Source organism: Saccopteryx leptura, chromosome 2 (genome assembly GCF_036850995.1).
Source record: "Saccopteryx leptura isolate mSacLep1 chromosome 2, mSacLep1_pri_phased_curated, whole genome shotgun sequence".
Classification (NCBI taxonomy): domain Eukaryota; kingdom Metazoa; phylum Chordata; class Mammalia; order Chiroptera; family Emballonuridae; genus Saccopteryx; species Saccopteryx leptura.
In genome coordinates, this window is record NC_089504.1 from 12,959,641 (window position 1) to 12,979,395 (window position 19,755).

The 19,755-nt window shown below is 39.2% G+C and overlaps 1 protein-coding gene across 1 annotated transcript; it reads right to left on the bottom strand.

Moving 5' to 3' along the window:
- Positions 1 to 2,695: 2,695 nt before the first annotated feature.
- Positions 2,696 to 13,130, bottom strand: LOC136391202 (olfactory receptor 1J4-like). Its single transcript, XM_066362726.1, has 2 exons — positions 12,634 to 13,130; positions 2,696 to 3,668 (listed from the first exon to the last, which is right to left on the bottom strand). Exons 1-2 carry the CDS (start codon positions 13,128 to 13,130, stop codon positions 2,696 to 2,698), a joined length of 1,470 nt encoding a protein of 489 aa, XP_066218823.1.
- Positions 13,131 to 19,755: the final 6,625 nt, after the last annotated feature.

Below are 19,755 nucleotides of genomic sequence, written 5' to 3' on the forward strand. Positions count from 1 at the left end.
ATGTCTACAATATTTATTAATTGTAATCTCTTATAAGAAAGAATTTACCCTTACTCCCCACTTGTGTGCTTTTTTAAATTTTTTATATCATTATAGACTCATAGATTCTTCTTATTCTCTGAGTTATAATCCATTACTGTTGTTATTCATTTTGAAGCTTTAAGTGTGTTCATTACTTACAAGGATATTAAATGATCTTAGGGAAGACAACTGGGAAATATATAGAAAAGAAACACAAGAAATAAAAACTAGAAAGTAAGGAACTAAAGGAATGTTTACCTACAGGGAGTGGGACAGAAAGAATATGACTGGGAACAGCATAGATGCTGGCATAGAACATACACAGATCTATCTATTTATACCTTTTTAAATCCATGAGTTCAAACTGATATCTCCAATTCCACTTTGATAGGAGAGAGTTCTTTCAAGCCTCTGCTTCTCCATGTGCACAGCACCTTTCCTGTGGGAGAACTCACTCCTTTTCCTCCCTGTTTAGCTATTTTCTGAATCTTTGGACACATGGTTAATTGTTCTTGAAATCATACCACTGTTAATAACACATCATAGCTTAAAACTTTCTTTTTGTTTTTTTGGTTTTTTGAATGTATAAAGACGTGATTCTGGGTTCAAGAATTGTTTAAGTTACTTATTTCAATTTCCCTTTTAGTCTAATCATGGTAGTAATTTGCAATATAGTTAGGTTCATTTGTTTTGTTTTATTCTGTCTTGCTCTATTCACCACCTTTTCTATGTATTTTAGTGGCAAAACAAAAGATAGTCAAACTGTACAAATAATCATACTCTTCTTCTGATTCTTCTGCCCCACCTCCTGTAGTTAAACAGTGTTATGAGAGTCTGTTTATTCTTCCTCTGTTTTTGTTTGCTGGAATAGGCAGACATATGTGCATTGTATTTTTCTTTCATTTTTACATAAAAATTAGCATGTTATAAATGCTCCTTTATACTTTGCTCTTTTCCCATTTAACCAGGTAACCTGATATTTCTCCATATGATTCGTAGATACCTTGGTTGTTATTTTTTAACATCTGAGATATACTTAAATACATTGATGTTCTACAGTGTGTTCTTTAGAGGGGTCAAATGAGATATGGGTGATGAGGGTCCTTCATGTCAATGCATTTTAGACATCAATAGGATAAAATGGTAAATTTTATGTTTTGAATATTAAAATGCAATTTAAATAATTAAGGAGAAAGTAGAAAGTAATGTGAGTACAGAGCACAGAAAAGAGTTATAAAATATAATAATAATGAGTGACTATTAATAATAATAATAATAAGTTAAAGAGAGGGGCTTGAGTAACAAAATATGGATTTAATAAGTGAAAAGCAGGACAAGAGAATAAATGTGAAACTGGTGTACATAATAGAAAACATAGTAATATAGAAGATAAAATTCAAATATATTATGATTACCTTAGATGTCAGTAGGTGAAATTTTCCATAAATATACTAATGGTTGTTCTTCATAAAAACAATAAAATCCAACTTTACATGATTAACAATGTATACCTCACAAAGATTAACCCATACAAAACATTAAAGTGATAAGAAAGGAATACCATGTAAACATTAACCTCAAGAAAGATGCTTCATAATTTCTGATACTATTATAGCATTTCTATCTATCTATATCTCTTTATGTATCTAGATCTATATATACAACTATAAAGTAATATAGTAATATCAAAAGTTGGTGAGGTATTTAGGTAAGACCCATTGGTACAAATATCTTCTAATTAAAAATGAAGTGGTGTATTGCCAAATATGTTTATAAAAGTCTCTTTCTCTCTGTTTTAAAAAGCCACACTTTGTAGCACCTGCCCATTTTCATAGAGTAATTAGTCTTACCATATCTGATTGTGGTCTAACAACACAATGTTGTTGAGTATGATTTGGGAAGAATTGCATCAAATCAGTTTAAAGCCAATGTAAGCTAGCATAAAAGATTCAGTATAAGGAAGAAGAAAAAAAAAAGCAGGTTTCATCAAGAGCATATCTTGATGCTAAATCAGTGTGTCCTCACAATATACACAAAACCTGACATATCTCAAAACAAAAAGGACAAATCGGCATTTAAAATTGTGCAGCGTTATGCTTAAGATTTTGGATATAATGTAGAGGAGACAATGAACAAGGAAATAATATTAATCAGGAATATTATTATTAATAATCCAAGTGGTAATTAACAACACTTATTCATGACAACAGGATGCTTATTTTATTATTTATTTATTTATTTATTTATTTATTTATTTTGTATTTTTCTGAAGCTGGAAACAGGGAGAGACAGTCAGACAGACTCCCGCATGCGCCCGACCGGGATCCACCCGGCACGCCCACCAGGGGCAACGCTCTGCCCACCAGGGGGCGATGCTCTGCCCCTCTGGGGCGTCGCTCTGCCACTACCAGAGCCACTCTAGCACCTGGGGCAGAGGCCAAGGAGCCATCCCCAGCGCCCGGGCCATCTTTGCTCCAATGGAGCCTTGGCTGCGGGAGGGGAAGAGAGAGACAGAGAGGAAGGAGGGGGGGTGGAGAAGCAAATGGGCGCTTCTCCTATGTGCCCTGGCCGGGAATCGAACCCTGGTCCCCTGCACGCCAGGCCGATGCAGGATGCTTATTTTATTACAGTTACAAAGATATGTCAACCATGCAATAATTTCAGGAGCTATGTCTCACTTGCTCCTGACTGCAGTAAGAGGGTTTAGTGATTGCCATTTAAAGATATTAACCCTGTTGACACAGGTTTGAAAGGCCTGTTTGATATCTCTGTTCCTCAGGCTGTAGATGAAGGGGTTCAGCATGGGGGTAACTACTGTGTACATGACCGAAGCAATGATGTCTTTAGAATCCCATGAAGAGGAGAAAATATCGACACTTGTAAGTGTCCCATAGTATAAAGACACCACAAAGAGATGGGAGCCACAGGTGGAAAAGGCTTTAAAGAGTCTCTTGGTTGAGGGGACCCTCAGGATGATCATCATTATACGGACATATGAGCCCAAAACAACACCCAAAGGTAGAAATAAAAATATTCCTCCCTCAATGAATATGACCAGGTTATTGAGGGAGATGTCAGAGCAGCTCAGATTAAGGAGTGCAGTGAGATCACAGAAGAAGTGGATAATGGTGTTGTCGGCACAGAAGGACAGTCGGACCAAGAGGAGGGTGTGCAACAGGGCATTTACACAGGACAAAATCCAGGTAACTGCCACCAGCAGCACACACAGCCCCTCCTTCATGATGGTGGTGTAGTGTAGAGGGTGACAGATGGCCACATACCTGTCATATGCCATCGCTGCCAGAAGGAAATTGTCAAGACCACCAAAAAGTATGAAAAAATACACCTGAGCAATGCATCCCACATAGGAGATGGATTGTTGCCGAGTCTGCATGTTCGTGAGCATCTTCGGGACAGTGACGGATGACAGAGAAATGTCAGAGAAGGCCAAGTGGCTGAGGAAGAAGTACATGGGCGTGTGCAGGCGGGAGTCCAGCCTGATGAGCAGGATGATGAGCAGGTTGCCCAGCACCGTGGTCAGGTACATGCCCAGGAACAGGGTGAAGAACCCGCGCTGCTGCCCTGGCCGCATGGGGAGCCCCAGGAGGAGGAACTCGGACACGCTGCTCTGGTTCTCGGGCCCCATGCTGCTCCCTGTCTGCTGGGAGGAAGGAGGTTTGGGACTTTCAGCCACCTGGAAAGGATGACCAGAGACATCATGTCTCATGCTGTGATTCTCCAAGAATACATTCTTTTTAAACACACACAGAATAATTTATGACACCTCTAGGAGTGTGCGTCCTCCCTCTATCCCAGAGTGGCTCCAGGAAAACATCACACTATTAAAGCAGGTGCAAGACCTCATTACAGAGTACAGAGGTCATTCGCTGTTGCATTCACCATATTTATTGAGCACAGATTCTCTGTCTTGACCTCTACTGAGGACTGAGATGTCGCAGTAAACAACAACAATAAAAAAAGAAGGTCCCCACTTCTGTGAAGTTAGATCGTGATGGGCATGGAGGGACAGTTTCCTCCCCAGGCCAGAGCCACACCACACTGACTCACTGTGACAGAAGTAGAGAATGAACCCAGAAAACTGCTTTCAGTTGTTTGTGCCTTAAAGTAACGTGAGACTCGGTGCTGACTGGCATTGCTGGAGAGTTCTCACACTCGTTCTGTGAACATTTTGTGTCCCCTGACCTGAATCTGTAAACTCATGGACATTCTGGGAGTGGCCATTAAAAATCACTGATGCCTGAATAGCTCTAAAGCCAGAGTAGTCCACAAACTCCCTTTCAGAATAATGCTGAACACTTTGGTGGACATTTGGGTACTGGGCTGAGGACTTTACCTACGTTTCCTGATAAAGTTCACACATCAGCCTCCATTGCCAGAGTTAAAGACCTCTTCACAGTGACACGATGCACCTGTGTTCTTTCAACTATTTTAATTTTTAAGAAATGGAAGCATAAACAATATAAATTCTGTCAGCATACAACTGTACAGTGCAGGTTAGAATGGCACATGTGTGTATATATCATATGTATCTATAATATATGTGATATGTAATATATTAATATAATAATATATAACCATTTATTATAAATTAAAACTTGCCAAAATTTAACTACTTGATGAGGTTCAGTCTAACATTTCTGAGTGATAGAACCCTCGCTCTTAACTATCACACACTGAAATTTTCTTTCTCTTGCTTAGGGAAGCCAAGTACAATACATTATTTTAGAGCTTTGAGGACACAAAGTTATCCATAATTTTCTTAGTCCTCATTCTTGATACTTTTGTTCCTTCTCATTTATATACTTTTTTTTAAATTGTTATTTCTTTTTTTTTTACAGGGAAGAGAGAGAGAGTCAGAGGGAGGGATAGACAAGGACAGACAGGAATGGAGAGAGATGAGAAGCATCAATAGTCAATTTTTTGTTGTGAGACCTTAGTTGTTCATTGATTGCTTTCTCATATGTGCCTTCACCGTGGGCCTTCAGCAGACCGAGTAACCCCTTGCTCAAGCCAGCAACTTTGGGTCCCAGCTGGTGAGCTTTTGATCAAACCAGATGAGCCTGCGCTCAAGCTGGTGACCTTGGGGTCTCGAACCTGGGTCCTCTGCATCCCAGTTTGATGCTCTATCCACTGCGCCATAGCATGGTCAAGCTCATCTATATATATACTTTTTAACTGACAAAATATTTTCAAATACATCAAGTTCCATTTGTACAATAAGCATGTACCTGGGCCTCTGGAGATTCACCAGACCAGAGTCCTTTCCATTTTATAGATGGTGAAACGGAGGGCAAAGGACTTCAGTAACTTTCTGATCTCACCCATATTTGATGATGATTCTGCTGAATAACTTCACACAGCATGATTGCTGGGTGTGTGTGTGTGTGTGTGTGTGTGTGTGTGTGTGTGTGTGTGTATGATATATTTTTGCCTTCTATGTTTAGAAAAATTAATATAAGATTTAAAAATTCATAGTGATTCAGTCACACAGAGGTACCTGAAAATGATAACAGGTCTGTTTTAAGAAACAGGGAGATGCTTAGAGTTTGGATAGCTCAGCTGATGGAGCCCCAGAAGGAGGACTCCAAAGGAAATACTTGAGGTCATGGATGCAGATAATACACACACATGAACACACACACACAGGCACACACTCAGCAACTATCAAAGAGCATGTACACAAACATTCACAATATATAAAGACACACACAGTCATGGACACAGAGTCCCACATGACCCGCTAGCACACAGGCAGACCCATCGCCAAGGGCAGAGTCCCAGCCCCTCTGACCTGTGCCCATCACTGCTGAGTCAGACCCTTTCTGCTGCAGACTGCTGCCCGACTCCTCAGGTTTCTTCAGGAGGCCTTAGGTCCAGACACAGAGAAGAAATATCTGTGGCCCTGGTCCTTCTAGACCTTCATTCTCCTCAGCCAGCTCCAGGGAGATGAGTCCAAAGATAAACACTTAATTACTAATGAGAGAGTGAAACTCAGTCCCCAAGCTTCAGGCTACTTTCTGACTGCCCTTTGGGGAGCTGTGTGTCCCAGAGCCTGAGGGACTGGAGTCCTAGGGGACAGTGTCCCTGATTCCACTGATGCCCTGCGCTCCTTTCTTCTTAGTCATTGTTACATCTGAGTTAAATGATTTTAATATTTTTAAATGATTTTAAAGATATCGAAATATTGTAAAAATGGTGCAAATCATTTCTGGGCTGACTTGCCAATGTTGAAATCAACATTTTACTATGTTTATTTTCTCTGTGTCTTTATATTTTTTTTCCATTTTTAAAATTAAATTTAATGCAGTGACATTGATAAATCAGGGTACATATGTTGAGAGAAAACATCTCCAGATTATTTTGACATTTGATTATGCTGTATACCCCTCACCCAAAGTCAAATTGTCTTCTGTCACCTTCTATCTGGTTTTCTTTGTGCCTCTCCCCTCCCCCACCCCCTCTCTCCTTCCTCGCCCCATCCCCCCTCCCTCCACCCCCCTACCCCATTGCCATCACATGCTTGTTCATGTCTCTGAGTCTCATTTTTAAGTCTCATCTATGTATGGATTCATATAGTTCTTAGTTTTTTCTGATTTACTTATTTCACTCGGTATAATGTTATCAAGGTCCATCCATGTTATGGTAAATGATCCAATGTCATCATTTCTTATTGCTGCGTAGTATTCCATAGTATATATGTATCAAACCTTTTTATTTTTTTAATTTTTTAATTTTTGTATTTTTCTGAAGCTGGAAACGGGGATAAACAGTCAGACAGACTCCCACATACGCCCGACCGGGATCCACCCGGCACGCCCACCAGGGGCAACGCTCTGCCCACCAGGGGGCAATGCTCTGCCCCTCTGTGGCATCGCTCTGTCACGACCAGAGCCACTCTAGTGCCTGGGGCAGAGGCCAAGGAGCCATCCCCAGCGCTCGGGCCATCTTTTGCTCCAGTGGAGCCTCGCTGCGGGAAGGGAAGAGAGAGACAGAGAGGAAGGAGAGGGGGAGGGGTGGAGAAGCAGATGGGCGCTTCTCCTATGTGCCCTGGCCAGGAATCGAACCCGGGACTTCTGCACACCAGGCCGACGCTCTACCACTGAGCAAAATGGCCAGGACTATACCAAACCTTTTTAATCCACTCGTCCTCTGACGCACACTTGGGCTGTTTCCAAATCTTCACTATTGTGAACAATGCTTCCACAAACATGGGGGTGCATTTCTCCTTTTGGAGCTGTTCTATGGTGTTCTTGGGGTATATTCCTAAAAGTGGGATAGCTGGGTCAAAAGGCAGTTCGATTTTCAATTCTTTGAGGAATCTCCATACTGTTTTCCACAGTGGCTGCACCAGTCTGCATTCCCACCAGCAGTGCAGGAGGGTTCTTTTTACTCCACATCCTCGCCAGCACTAATTCTGTGTTGTTTTGTTGATGAGTGCCATTCTGGCTGGTGTGAGGTAATATCTCATTGTAGTTTTAATTTGCATTTCTCTAATGATTAGTGATGTTGCTTTAAAGAATAAAATGGCAATAAACAACTACATATCAATAATAACCATAAATGTAAATAGATTAAATGATTCAATGAAAAGACATAGGGTAGCTGAGTGGATAAGAAAACAGGGCCCGTACATATGCTGTCTACAAGAGACACACCTCAGAACAAAAGATACACATAGATTGATGGTAAAAGGATGGAAAAAAACATTTCATACAAATGGAAATGAAAAAAAAGCTGGGGTAGCAATACTTATATCAGACAAATTGGACTTTAAATCAAAGGATATAGTAAGAGATAAAGAAGGCCACTATATAATGATAAAGAGAGTAATCCAACAGGAAGATATAACTATTATAAATATCTATGCACCTAATATAGGAGCACCTAAATATATAAAGCAGACTTTTATGGATTTAAAGGGCGAGATCAACAGCAATACTATATTAGTAGGGGATCTCAATACCCCACTAACATCACTAGATAGATCCTCAAGAAAGAAAATTAACAAAGAAACAGCAGACTTATTGGACACACTAGATCAACTCAATTTAATAGATATCTTCAGAACCTTTCACCCTAAAGCAGCAGAATATACATTCTTTTCAAGTGCTCATGGTACATTCTCTAGGATAGACCACATGTCAAGGCACAAAAATGGTCTCAACAAATTTAAGAAGATTGAAATCATATCAAGCACTTTCTCTGATAACAACGGCATGAAACTAGAAATGAACCATAACAGAAAAGCTCAAAAATTCTCAAACACATGGAAACTAAATAGCAGATTGTGAAATAATGAATAGATTAAGAATGAGATCAAAGAAGAAATAAAAAAATTCCTAGAAACGAATGACAATGAGCATACAACAACTCAAAATTTATGGGACACAGCAAAAGCAGTACTGAGAGGGAAGTTCATAGCACTACAGGCACACTTTAAGAAGCTAGAAAAAGCTGAAATAAACAACTTAACCCTGCATCTAAAAGAACTAGAAAAAGAACAGCAAGTAAAGCCCAAATGTAGTAGAAGGAAGGAAATAATAAAGATCAGAGCAGAAATAAATGACATAGAGGCTAAAGAAACAATACAAAGGATCAATGAAACTAGGAGCTGGTTCTTTGAAAAGGTAAACAAGATCGATGAATTTTTAACTAGACTCACCAAGAAAAAAAGAGAGAGGACTCAAATAAATAAAATTAGAAATGAGAGTGGAGAAATAACAACTGACACAACAGAAATACAAAATATTGTAAGAAAGAACTGTATGCCAAAAAACTAGACAACCTAGATGAAATGGGCAAATTCCTTGAAACATACAATCTTCCAAAAATCAATGTGGAAGAATCAGAAAACCTAAAGAGACCGATTACACCAAATGAGATCAAAACAGTTATCAAAAAACTCCCAAAAAGAAAAGTCCAGGGCCTGATGGCTTCACAACTGAATTCTACCAAATATTCAAAGAAGAACTAATTCCTATCCTTCTCAAACTATTTCATAATATTCAAGAGGAAGGAAGACTTCAAAGCTCCTTTTATGAGGCAAGCATAATTCTGATTCTAAAACCAGGCAAAGACAACACAAAGAAAGAAAATTATAGGCCAATATCTCTGATGAATATAGATGCTAAAATCCTCAACAAAATATTAGCAAACCAGATCCAACAATATATGGACAAAATTGTACAACATGATCAAGTGGGATTTATTCTGGGGAGGCAAGGTTGGTACAATATTTGTAAATCAATCAATGTGATTCATCACATAAACAAAAAGGAGAAAAACCACATGATAATTTCAATAGATGCAGAAAAAGCATTTGATAAAATCCAGCACCCATTTATGATCAAAACTCTCAGCAAAGTGGGAATACAGGGAACATACCTCAACATGATCAAGGCCATCTATGAGAAACCCACAGCCAACATCATACTCAATGGGCAAAAATTAAAAGCAATACCCTTAAGATCTGTGTCTTTATTAATATGTGTATTTCAGGCTTAAAATTTCAGCTGTTAACCACAGTGCATATTAGTAGAAGTCATATGATATAAATATTTCTCAATTCTTGTGATTTTATCACTGATCAGTTGGCTAAGGGTATATCTGACAAATTCTCTACTGTGAAGTTAAGATTTTTTAAAGTCACTATTTTAGGATTGTAATTAATAGGGATTTGAGGGGTAGATATTTTGATACTATGTTACTTTTTCATTATATTTTTACCCATTATATTTAATATCCATTGTTGAATCTTATTTGATAAAATTATTGCTATAGTGGTGGCCAAATGGTGATTTTTCTAATTCTAGCTGTTCTTCTGTGTTTATTAGTTGTATTCTCCTGTGAGAAGGAATAGACCCTTATTCCTTATTTGTTTGCTTCATATTTATATATTCCAATCATTATGGACTTGTGGATTTTTGTTCTCTGTGTTATAATTCATTTCTATTGTTTTGAAGTTTAAGGTGTGTTTATTTCTTTCACGAATCCTAAATAATCTCAGAAAAGCCAACAGGGCAATATATAGTAGAAAAACACAAGAAGTAAAAACTAAAAATAAGATTCTAAAGTCATGTTTACCCACAGGAGGTGGGTCAGGAGTGGGACAGAAAGAATGGGGGATGGGCACAGTGTAGATGTTGACATAGAACATATACATTTTCATGTATTCATAAATTTAAAAACCCATGAGTATGAATTGAGATCTGTTCTCGTTGGACACCACAGGGTTCTTTCCAGCCCCTCCTTCTCCATGTGCACAGCACCTTCCCCGGGAGTGGGACTCCCTCCCTCTCCCTCTGGGTTGCTTATTTGCTGCATCTTTGCACACATGCTGAGTTGTTTCAGAATGGTGAACCAATACCACAGTTAATGACACAGGAACTAGAGCTTAAAATTCTTTTTTTAGGGCTTATTGTTGTTGTTGTTATGAGAGTATACAGACTATACTCTGGGTTGAAGAATTACTTAAGTTACAATTTTATTTTCATTTTTAGTCTGTGGCATAAATTTGAAATACAATTAGGTTTATTTATTCATTTTGTCCTATTTTGCTTTACTCACCATGTTTCCTCATTATTCTTTTTTTAGTAACAAAGGAGAACATAGCTCAGAGTTTACAAACAATTATACTCATCTCCCCATCTCTCTGCCAGTGTCCTGTAACTAAACAATCTCATCAGTTTCTGACTTATTCTTTCTGTGTCTCTGTTTGATCAATAGGCATACATATGTATATTGTATTTCCCTTCATTCTTACATGAAAAGTATCAAGCTATAAATATTTGTTTAGCAATGCTTTTCCCCCATGGAACCATGTATTCTGATGTTTCTGTGTTGATTTACAGACAGTTTGGTTGTTATTTTTTAGAGTTGCAAAACACTCCATTGCATTGGTGTTCTACAGAGTTCCCTTTGGTTACTAGAATGAGTTATTGGTGATGAGTATCCCAAATGCCACTGCACTGTAGACCTGCTATGGCTAAAATAGTAAATTATACATTTTGTATATAAATATACTATAAATAATTTAAGATAAAGTATGAATCAATCTCTTTGCACAAGCAGAATGTAATTATAATAGATTATCATGAGTCATTAATAAGTTAATAAAGGAATTAAAAAATATATATTTAATTAATCAAAAGAGAGGAAAACCTGGGAGAATAAATGTGAAACAGATGTAGCAAATAAAAAGCATAGTTACATGAAAAGTATAAATTCAAATGTATTGTGATTACATTAAGATGCTAATAGATAAAATTCCCCAGAAATATAATAATTGTCCACATAAAAAGAGCAAGATCCAATGTTACACTGCCAACAATGGACAGTTTACAAGTATAAGGACATAGAAAAGTTAAAGTGATGGAGTAGAAAATATTATATATACACTAACCACAGGAAACTTACATCCTTACTACCTATACTCTACCTGTATCTATATCTCTGTATCTATATTTGTATCTGTATCTCTCTATATATAGCTATATAAAGTAACAATACTAATATCAGCAGTACAAGAGATGTTAAGTTAGGACCCATTTCTGGAAATATCTCCTAATTATAAATGCAATGACGTGCACTTAAATACATCTTAAAAAGTCTCTCTCTCCTTTTACTTAAAACCCTGTTCTTAGCACCTGACAATTCTCATAGTGTAATTATTCTTACCATGTCTATTGCAGTCTACCAACACGATGTCATTGAATGTGAGTTGGGAAGAGTTGTGCCAAACCAGCTTAAAGCCAGTGTAAACCAGCATAAAGGAACCAGTTAGAGAGAGTTCACCAGGAGCAGGTCAAGATGCTAAATGAGTGTCTCCTCAATAACAAAGAAAAGAAAAGAAAAGGCCAAAATTGACATATTTCAAAGAAGAAATAGACTAAAGTACAATTATAATTTTGTAACGTTTTGCATAAGGTTCTGCATATCTTATAAGAATTGATGTACAAGTTCAATATATGAAATAGAAATAAAAATTAGTAACAATCCAGCTGGCAAAAAGCAAACTGACCTAGATGACATATTAATAACACTTATACATGACAACAGAATGCCTATTCAAAAAAGTTATATGGAGATGACAACCATAGAATAATTTTAGAAGCTATATCTCACTTGCTCCTGACTGCAATAAGAGGATTTAGTGATTGCCACTTACAAATGTTAACACTGTTGACACACATTTCCAAGGCCTGTTTGATGTCTCTGTTCCTCAGGCTATAGATGAAGGGGTTCAGCATGGGGGTAACTACCGTGTACATGACCGAAGCAGTGATGTCTTTGGAATCCCTTGAGGAGAAAAAGTAAACACCTGCGAGTGTCCCATAGTATAAGGACACCACAAAGAGATGGGAGCCACAGGTGGAAAAGGCTTTAAAGAGCCTCGCAGTGGAAGGGACCCTCAGGATGATGGTCCCTATACGAACATATGAGCCCAAAATAATACACAAAGGCAGGAATAAAAGCATTCCTCCCTCAGTGAAGATGATCAGCTCATTGAGGGAGATGTCAGAGCAGCTCAACTTGAGGACTGCAGTGAGGTCACAGAAGAAGTGGCTAATGATGTTGTTGGCACAGAAGGACAGTCGGACCAAGAGGAGGGTGTTTAACAAGGCACTCCCACAAGATAAAATCCAGGAGACAGTCACAAGCAGCACACACAGTCCCTCCCTCATGATGGTGGTGTAGCGTAGAGGGTGACAGATGGCTACATACCTGTCATATGCCATTGCTGCCAGAAGGAAATTGTCAAGACCAACAAAAAGTATGAAAAAATACACCTGAGCAATGCATCCCACATAGGAGATGGATTGTTGCTGAGTCCACATGTTCTTGAGCAACTTCGGGACAGTGACGGATGACAGAGAAATGTCAGAGAAGGCCAAGTGGCTGAGGAAGAAGTACATGGGCGTGTGCAGGCGGGAGTCCAGCCTGATGAGCAGGATGATGAGCAGGTTGCCCAGCACCGTGGTCAGGTACATGCCCAGGAACAGGGTGAAGAACCCGCGCTGCTGCCCTGGCCACATGGGGAGCCCCATGAGGAGGAACTCGGACACGCTGCTCTGGTTCTCAGGCCCCATGCTGCTCCCCGTCTGCTGGGGAGGAAGGAGGTTTGGTACTCTCAGCAACCTGGAAAGGACACCAAGGACCATCATGTCTCATGCTGTCATTTGCCAGGAAAACTATTCTTTTTAAACACACACACAGAATAATTTATGATAACTATAGGAATGTGTATCCTCGCTCTATCCCAGAGTGGCTGCAGGAAAACATCGCACTATTTAAGCAGGTGCGAGACCTCATTACAGAGTCCAGAGGGCGTTCACTGTTGCATTCACCATATTTATTGAGCACAGATTCTCTGTCTGGACCTCTACTGAGGACTGAGATGTGGCAGTAAACAACAACAAAAAAAGAAGGTCCCCACTTCTGTGAGATTAGATCGTGATGGGCATGGAGGGACAGTTTCCACCCCAGTTCATAGCCACACCACACTGAATCACTGTGACAGAAATAGAGCATGACCCCGGAAAACTGCTATCAGATTTACTTTATGCCTTAAAGTAACGTGAGACTCCAGGGCTGAGCTGGCATTGCTGGAGAGTTCTCACATTCCTCCTGTGAACATTTTGGGTCCCACTGACCTGAAGCTGTAAACTCATGGGCACTCTAGAAGTGGGTGGCCATTAAGCATCATTGATCCCTAAGTAGCTCTAAAGCCAGAGTAGTCCACAAAGTATCTCTCATAATAATGCTGAACACTGTGGTGGACATTTGAGTACTAGGCTGAGGGCTTTTCCTACCTTTCCTGATGAAGTTCACACATGAGCCTCCATTCCCAGAGTCAAACACCTCTTTACAGAGGCACTATGCAGTTGTGTTTTTTCAACTATTTTAATTTTTAATAAATGGAGACATAAACAATACAAATTTGTCAGCGCAAAATTTTACAGTCCCGAGTCAAAATGGCACACACCTCTGTATAGTTGTATATATAAGATATGTGATTTGTAATATATTTATATTAATGCAATAATATAGGTAACTTTTCCATAAGTTAAAACTTACCAAGTTTTAGCTACTTTATGGTGTTCAGGCTAAGGTGTCTGTGTGATCAGAGCCCCCACTCTTAACCATCATACACGAAAAAAAATTTTTTTTGTACTTAGGAGAGTGAAGTACAATATATTACTTTAGAGCTTTGAGGACAAAACATTGTGTAAAATTTTTTTAGTTCTATTTCTAGATAATTTTGTTTCTTCATATTTATATCCTTTTCAACTGACAAAAAATCTCCAATACATTGACTTCTATTCGTACAATAAGCATGTACCTGGGCCTCTGCAGACTCATCACCAAGGGTCCTTCCTTCCATTTTATGGATGTGGAAACGGAGGGCAAAGCACTTCAGTAACTTTCCCAAGATCTAACCCATGTTTATAGTGATTCTGCCCAATAACCTCGCACAGCATGGTGCCTGGATATTCTTTTTCTTTTTGCCAAGGATGTTTAATAAAAGTAATAAAAGATTTTAAAATTCTAAGTGACACAGTCACATGCAGGAACCTGTAATGATAGCTGATCTGTTTTAAGAAACAGGGAGTTGCTTAGAGTTTGGATAGCTCAGCTGATGGAGCCCCGGAAGGAGGACTCCAAAGGAAATACTTGAGGTCATGGGTGCAGATAATACACACACATGAACACACACACACACACAGTCATGGACACAGAGTCCCACACGACCCACTAGCACACAGGCAGACCCATCGCCAAGGGCAGAGTCCCAGCCCCTCTGACCTGTGCCCGTCACTGCTGAGTCAGACCCTTCTGCTCCAGACTGCTGCCCGACTCCTCAGGTTTCTTCAGGAGGCCTTAGGTCCAGACACAGAGAAGAAACATCTGTGGCCCTGGCCCTTCTAGAGACCTTCATTCTCCTCAGCCAGCTCCAGGGAAATGAGTCAAGACAACAATTACTAATGAGAGACTGAAACACAGTCCCGAAGCTTCGGCTACACTCTGACTGCTCTTTGGGGAGCTGTGTGTCCCAGAGCCAGAGAGACTGGAGTCCTGGGGGACAGTGTCCCTGATTCCAGTGATGTCCTGGGCTCATTTTTCTTGGGCATTGTTCCAGTAGGGTAAGGGAGTTTTTATATTTTTATTTTGAAATGATTTTAAACATACAGAAATACTGTGAAAATGATACAGGCTATTTGCTGAAGGCTTCACACAGATTCTCCAATGGTTAGATTAACATTTTACTGTGTTTCTTTCTATGCATATGTATATCTGTATATTTTGGGCTTGGGTTTTGAGCAGATATACCACAATACATTTTATTAGAAGGCATTTGACATTTTTTTTTTTTTTAATTTTTTTTTCATTTTTCCGAAGCTGGAAACGGGGAGGCAGTCAGATAGACTCCCGCATGCGGCCGACCGGGATCCACCCGGCATGCCCACCAGGGGGCGATGCTTTGCCCCTCTGGGGCATCGCTCTGTTGTGTCCAGAGCCATTCTAGTGCCTGAGGCAGAGGCCACAGAGCCATCCCCAGCGCCCGGGCCATCTTTGCTCCAATGGAGCCTCGCTGCGGGAGGGGAAGAGAGAGACAGAGAGGAAGGAGAGGGGGAGAGGTGGAGAAGCAAATGGGCGCCTCTCCTGTGTGCCCTGGCCGGGAATCGAACCCGGGACTCCTGCATGCCGGGCCGACGCTCTACTGCTGAGCCAACCGGCCAGGGCGGCATTTGACATTAATTGTTCAAATTATTTGTGTTTTTCTTTATGGTCTGTTGGCTAAGGTGGTATCTCCCAGGTTGTTCTACTGTAAAGTTATAATTTTCTTTCTTTTTTCCTTTTTTTTTAATTTAATTAATTGTGTTTACATAGATTCTAGAGTCACCCCAAATGTATCCCCTCTCCCCCTTATTCCCCTCAACGTCTCCCTTGCCCTTCTCCCTACAGCGCCCTCCCCCCTTCCCTTCAGGTTTATCCCATCCTATCATCCCCTTTCCCTCTGTCCTCTTTTCCTCTGGTCCCTTTGATCCACCTCCTCTGTCTCAATTCCATTCCTCAGTTCTCATTATTCCTTGGATTCCTCAAATGAGTGAGGTCATATGATATTTTTCTTTCTCTGCCTGGCTTATTTCACTAAACATAACAGTTTCCAGGTTTCTTCATATTGTTGCAAAAGGTATTATTTCCTTCTTTTTCATTGCCCCATAGTATTCCATTGTATATTTGTACCACTGCTTTTTAATCCACTCGTCCACTGACAGACACTTGGGCTGTTTCCAGATCTTCACTATTGTGAACAATGCTGCCATAAACATGGGGGTGCATTTCTTTTTTTCAGTTGGTGATATGGTGTCCTTGGGATATATCCCTATAAGTGGGATGGCTGGGTCAAAGAGTAGTTCCATTTCTAATTTTTAGGAATCTCCATACTGTTTTCCACAATGGCTGCACCAGCTGCATTCCCACCAGCAGTGCAGGAGGGTTCCCCTTTCTCCACATCCTCGCCAGCACCTATTGTGTGTTGTTTTGTCAATGAGTGCCATTCTGACTGGTGTGAGGTGGTATCTCATTGTGGTTTTAATTTGCATTTTTCTAATGATTAGTGATGTTGAACATTTTTTCATTTGTCTATTGAGCATCTGTATGTCCTCTTTGGAGAAGTGTCTATTCCTTTCTTGTACCCATTTTTTGATTGGATTGTTTGTCTTCCTGGTATTAAGTTTTACAAGTTCTTTATAAATTTTAGTTATTAATCCCTTATCAGATGTATTGTCGAATATGTTCTCCCATTGTGTGGTTTGTCTTTTTATTCTGTTCATATTGTCTTTGGCTGTGCAAAAGCTTTTTAGTTTGATATAGTCCCATTTGTTTATCCTGTCCTTTATTTCATTTGCCTGTGGAGATAATTCAGCAAAGATATTGCTGTGATAGTTGTCAGTGAGCTTACTGCCTAAGTTTTCGTCTAGGATACTTATGGTTTCACGATTTATATTGAAGTCCTTTATCCATTTTGAGATTATTATTGTGAATGGTATAAGTTGGTGGTCTAGTTTCATTTTTTTGCAGATAGCTGTCCAGTTTTCCCCACACCATTTGTTAAAGAGACTGTCTTTACTCCCCTGTATGCTCTTACTTCCTTTGTCAAATATCAATTGTCCATAAAATGTGGATTTATTTCTGGGTTCTCTGTTCTGTTCCATTGATCTATATGCCTATTTTTATGCCAGTACCAGGCTATTTTGAGTACAACGGCCTTGTAGTATAACTTGATATCAGGAAGTGTAATACATCCCACTTTATTCTTCTTTTTCAAGATTGCTCAGGCTATTCCTGTTCTTTTTTGGTTCCATATAAATTTTTGGAATATGTGTTCTATATTTTTGAAGGATGTCATTGGTATTTTAATTGGTACTGCATTGAATTTATAAATTGCTTTGGGTAATATAGACATTTTAATGATGTTTATTCTTCCTAACCATGAGCACAGTATATGCTTCCACTTGTTTGTGTCTTCCTTGATTTATTTTATCAATATTTTATAATTTTCTGAGTACAAGTCTTTAACCTCCTTGGTTAAATTTACTCCTAGGTACTTTATTTTTTTGTTGCAATAATGAAGGGGATAGTTTCCTTAAATTCTCTTTCTGACAGTTCATTGTTTGTGTATAAAAATACCTCTGATTTCTGTGTATTAATTGTATATCCTGCCACCTTGCTGAATTCACTTATCAGGTCTAGGAGTTTTTTGACTGACACTTTAGGGTTTTCTATATACAGTATCATATCATCTGCAAATAATGATAGTTTTAATTCTTCTTTTCCAATTTGGATGCCTTTGATTTCTTCTTTTTGTCTGATTGCTATAGCTAGGTCTTCCAGTACTGTGTTGAATAAGAGTGGTGAAAGAGGGCATCCCTGCCTTCTTCCTGATTTTAGGGGAATTGCTTTTAATTTTTGTCCATTAATTATAATATTAGCTGTGGGTTTGTCACAGATGGCCTTTATCAAGTTGAGGTATATTCCCTGTATTCCCACTTTGCTAAGAGTTTTGATCATAAATGGGTGCTGGATTTTATCAAATGCTTTTTCTGAATCTATTGAAATTATCATGTGGTTTTTCTCCTTCCTTTTGTTTATGTGGTGAATCACATTAATTGATTTACAAATGTTGTACCATCCTTGATTTCCCAGAATAAATCCCACTTGATCATGATGTATGATTTTCTTCATGTATTGCTGGATTTTAGCATCTAAATTCATCAGGAATATTGGCCTATAATTTTCTTTCTTTGTGTTGTCTTTGCCTGGTTTGGACTCAGAATTATGCTCGCCTCAGAAAAGAAACTTGGAAGTGTTCCTTCCTCCTGAATTTTTTGAAAAGGATAGGAATTAGTGTTTCTTTGAATATTTGATAGAATTCACTTGTGAAGCCATCGGGCCCAGGAGTTTTTGTTAGCTTAGAGCTTTTTTGTTTTGTTTTGTTTTGTTTTGTTTTTTTCATTTTTCTGAAGCTGGAAACGGGGAGGCAGTCAGACAGACTCCCGCATGTGCCCGACCGAGATCTACCCGGCGTGCCCACCGGGGGCGATGTTTTGTGTCCAGAGCCACTCCAGCGCCTGAGGCAGAGGCCACAGAGCCATCCCCAGCGCCTGGGCCGTCTTTGCTCCAATGGAGCCTCGCTGCAGAGGGGAAGAGAGAGACAGAGAGGAAGGAGAGGGGGAGGGGTGGAGAAGCAAATGGGCGCCTCTCCTGTGTGCCCTGGCCGGAAATCAAACCCAGGACTCCTACATACCAGGCCGACACTGTACCGCTGAGCCAACTGGCCAGGGCCAGCTTAGAGCTTTTTGATAACTGTTTTGATCTCTTTTGTTGTAATCGGTCTGTTAAGGTTTTTTGATTCTTCCAGATTGATTTTTGGAAAATTATATGTTTCAAGGAATTTGTCCATTTCACCTAGGTTGTTTAATTTTTTGCCATACAGTTTTTCATAGTATTTTCTTACAATATTTTGTATTTCTGTTATGTCGGTTGTTATTTCTCCACTCTCATTTCTAATTTTATTTATTTGAGTCCTCTCTCTTCTTTTCTTAGTGAGTCTTGTTAAAGGTTCATCGATCTTGTTTGCCCTTTCAAAGAACCAGCTCTTGGTTTCATTGATCCTCCATATTGTTTCCTTAGCTTCTATGTCATCTCTTTTCGCTCTAATTTTTATTATTTCCTTCCTTCTACTACCTCTGGGCCTTACTTGCTGTTCTTTTTTTAGTTCTTTTAGATGAAGGGTTAGGTTTTTTATTTGAGCTTTTTCAAGCTTCTTAAGGAACACCTTTAGTGTGATCAACTACCCTCTCAGTACTAATTTTGCTGTGTCCCATAAAATTTGAGTTATTGTTTGCTCATTATCATTAGTTTCTAGGAAATTTTTTATTTCTTCTTTGATTTCATTGTTATCCCATTAGTTATTTAATAACATGCTATTTAGTCCATGTGTTTGAGTATTTTTCAGTTTTTCTATTGTGGTTGATTTCTAGTTTCATGCTATTGTGATCAGAGAAAATGCTTGATATGATTTCAATCTTCTTAAATTTGTTGAGAATGCTTTTGTGTCCTAACATGTGGTTTATCTTAAAGAATGTACCATGAGCACTTGAAAAGAATGTATATTCTGCTGCCTTCGGGTGAAAGGTTCTGAAGATA

What these genes read in the sequence shown, in the direction of transcription:
- LOC136391202 (XM_066362726.1), bottom strand. Translation starts at nt 13,130, where the DNA reads ATGGGGCCTGAGAACCAGAGCAGCGTGTCCGAGTTCCTCCTCATGGGG. An exon ending in ACCCTCCTCTTGGTCCGACT is followed by an intron (nt 3,669 to 12,633) that starts GTCCTTCTGTGC and finishes GACAGGGAGCAG; the next exon opens with CATGGGGCCCGAGAACCAGA.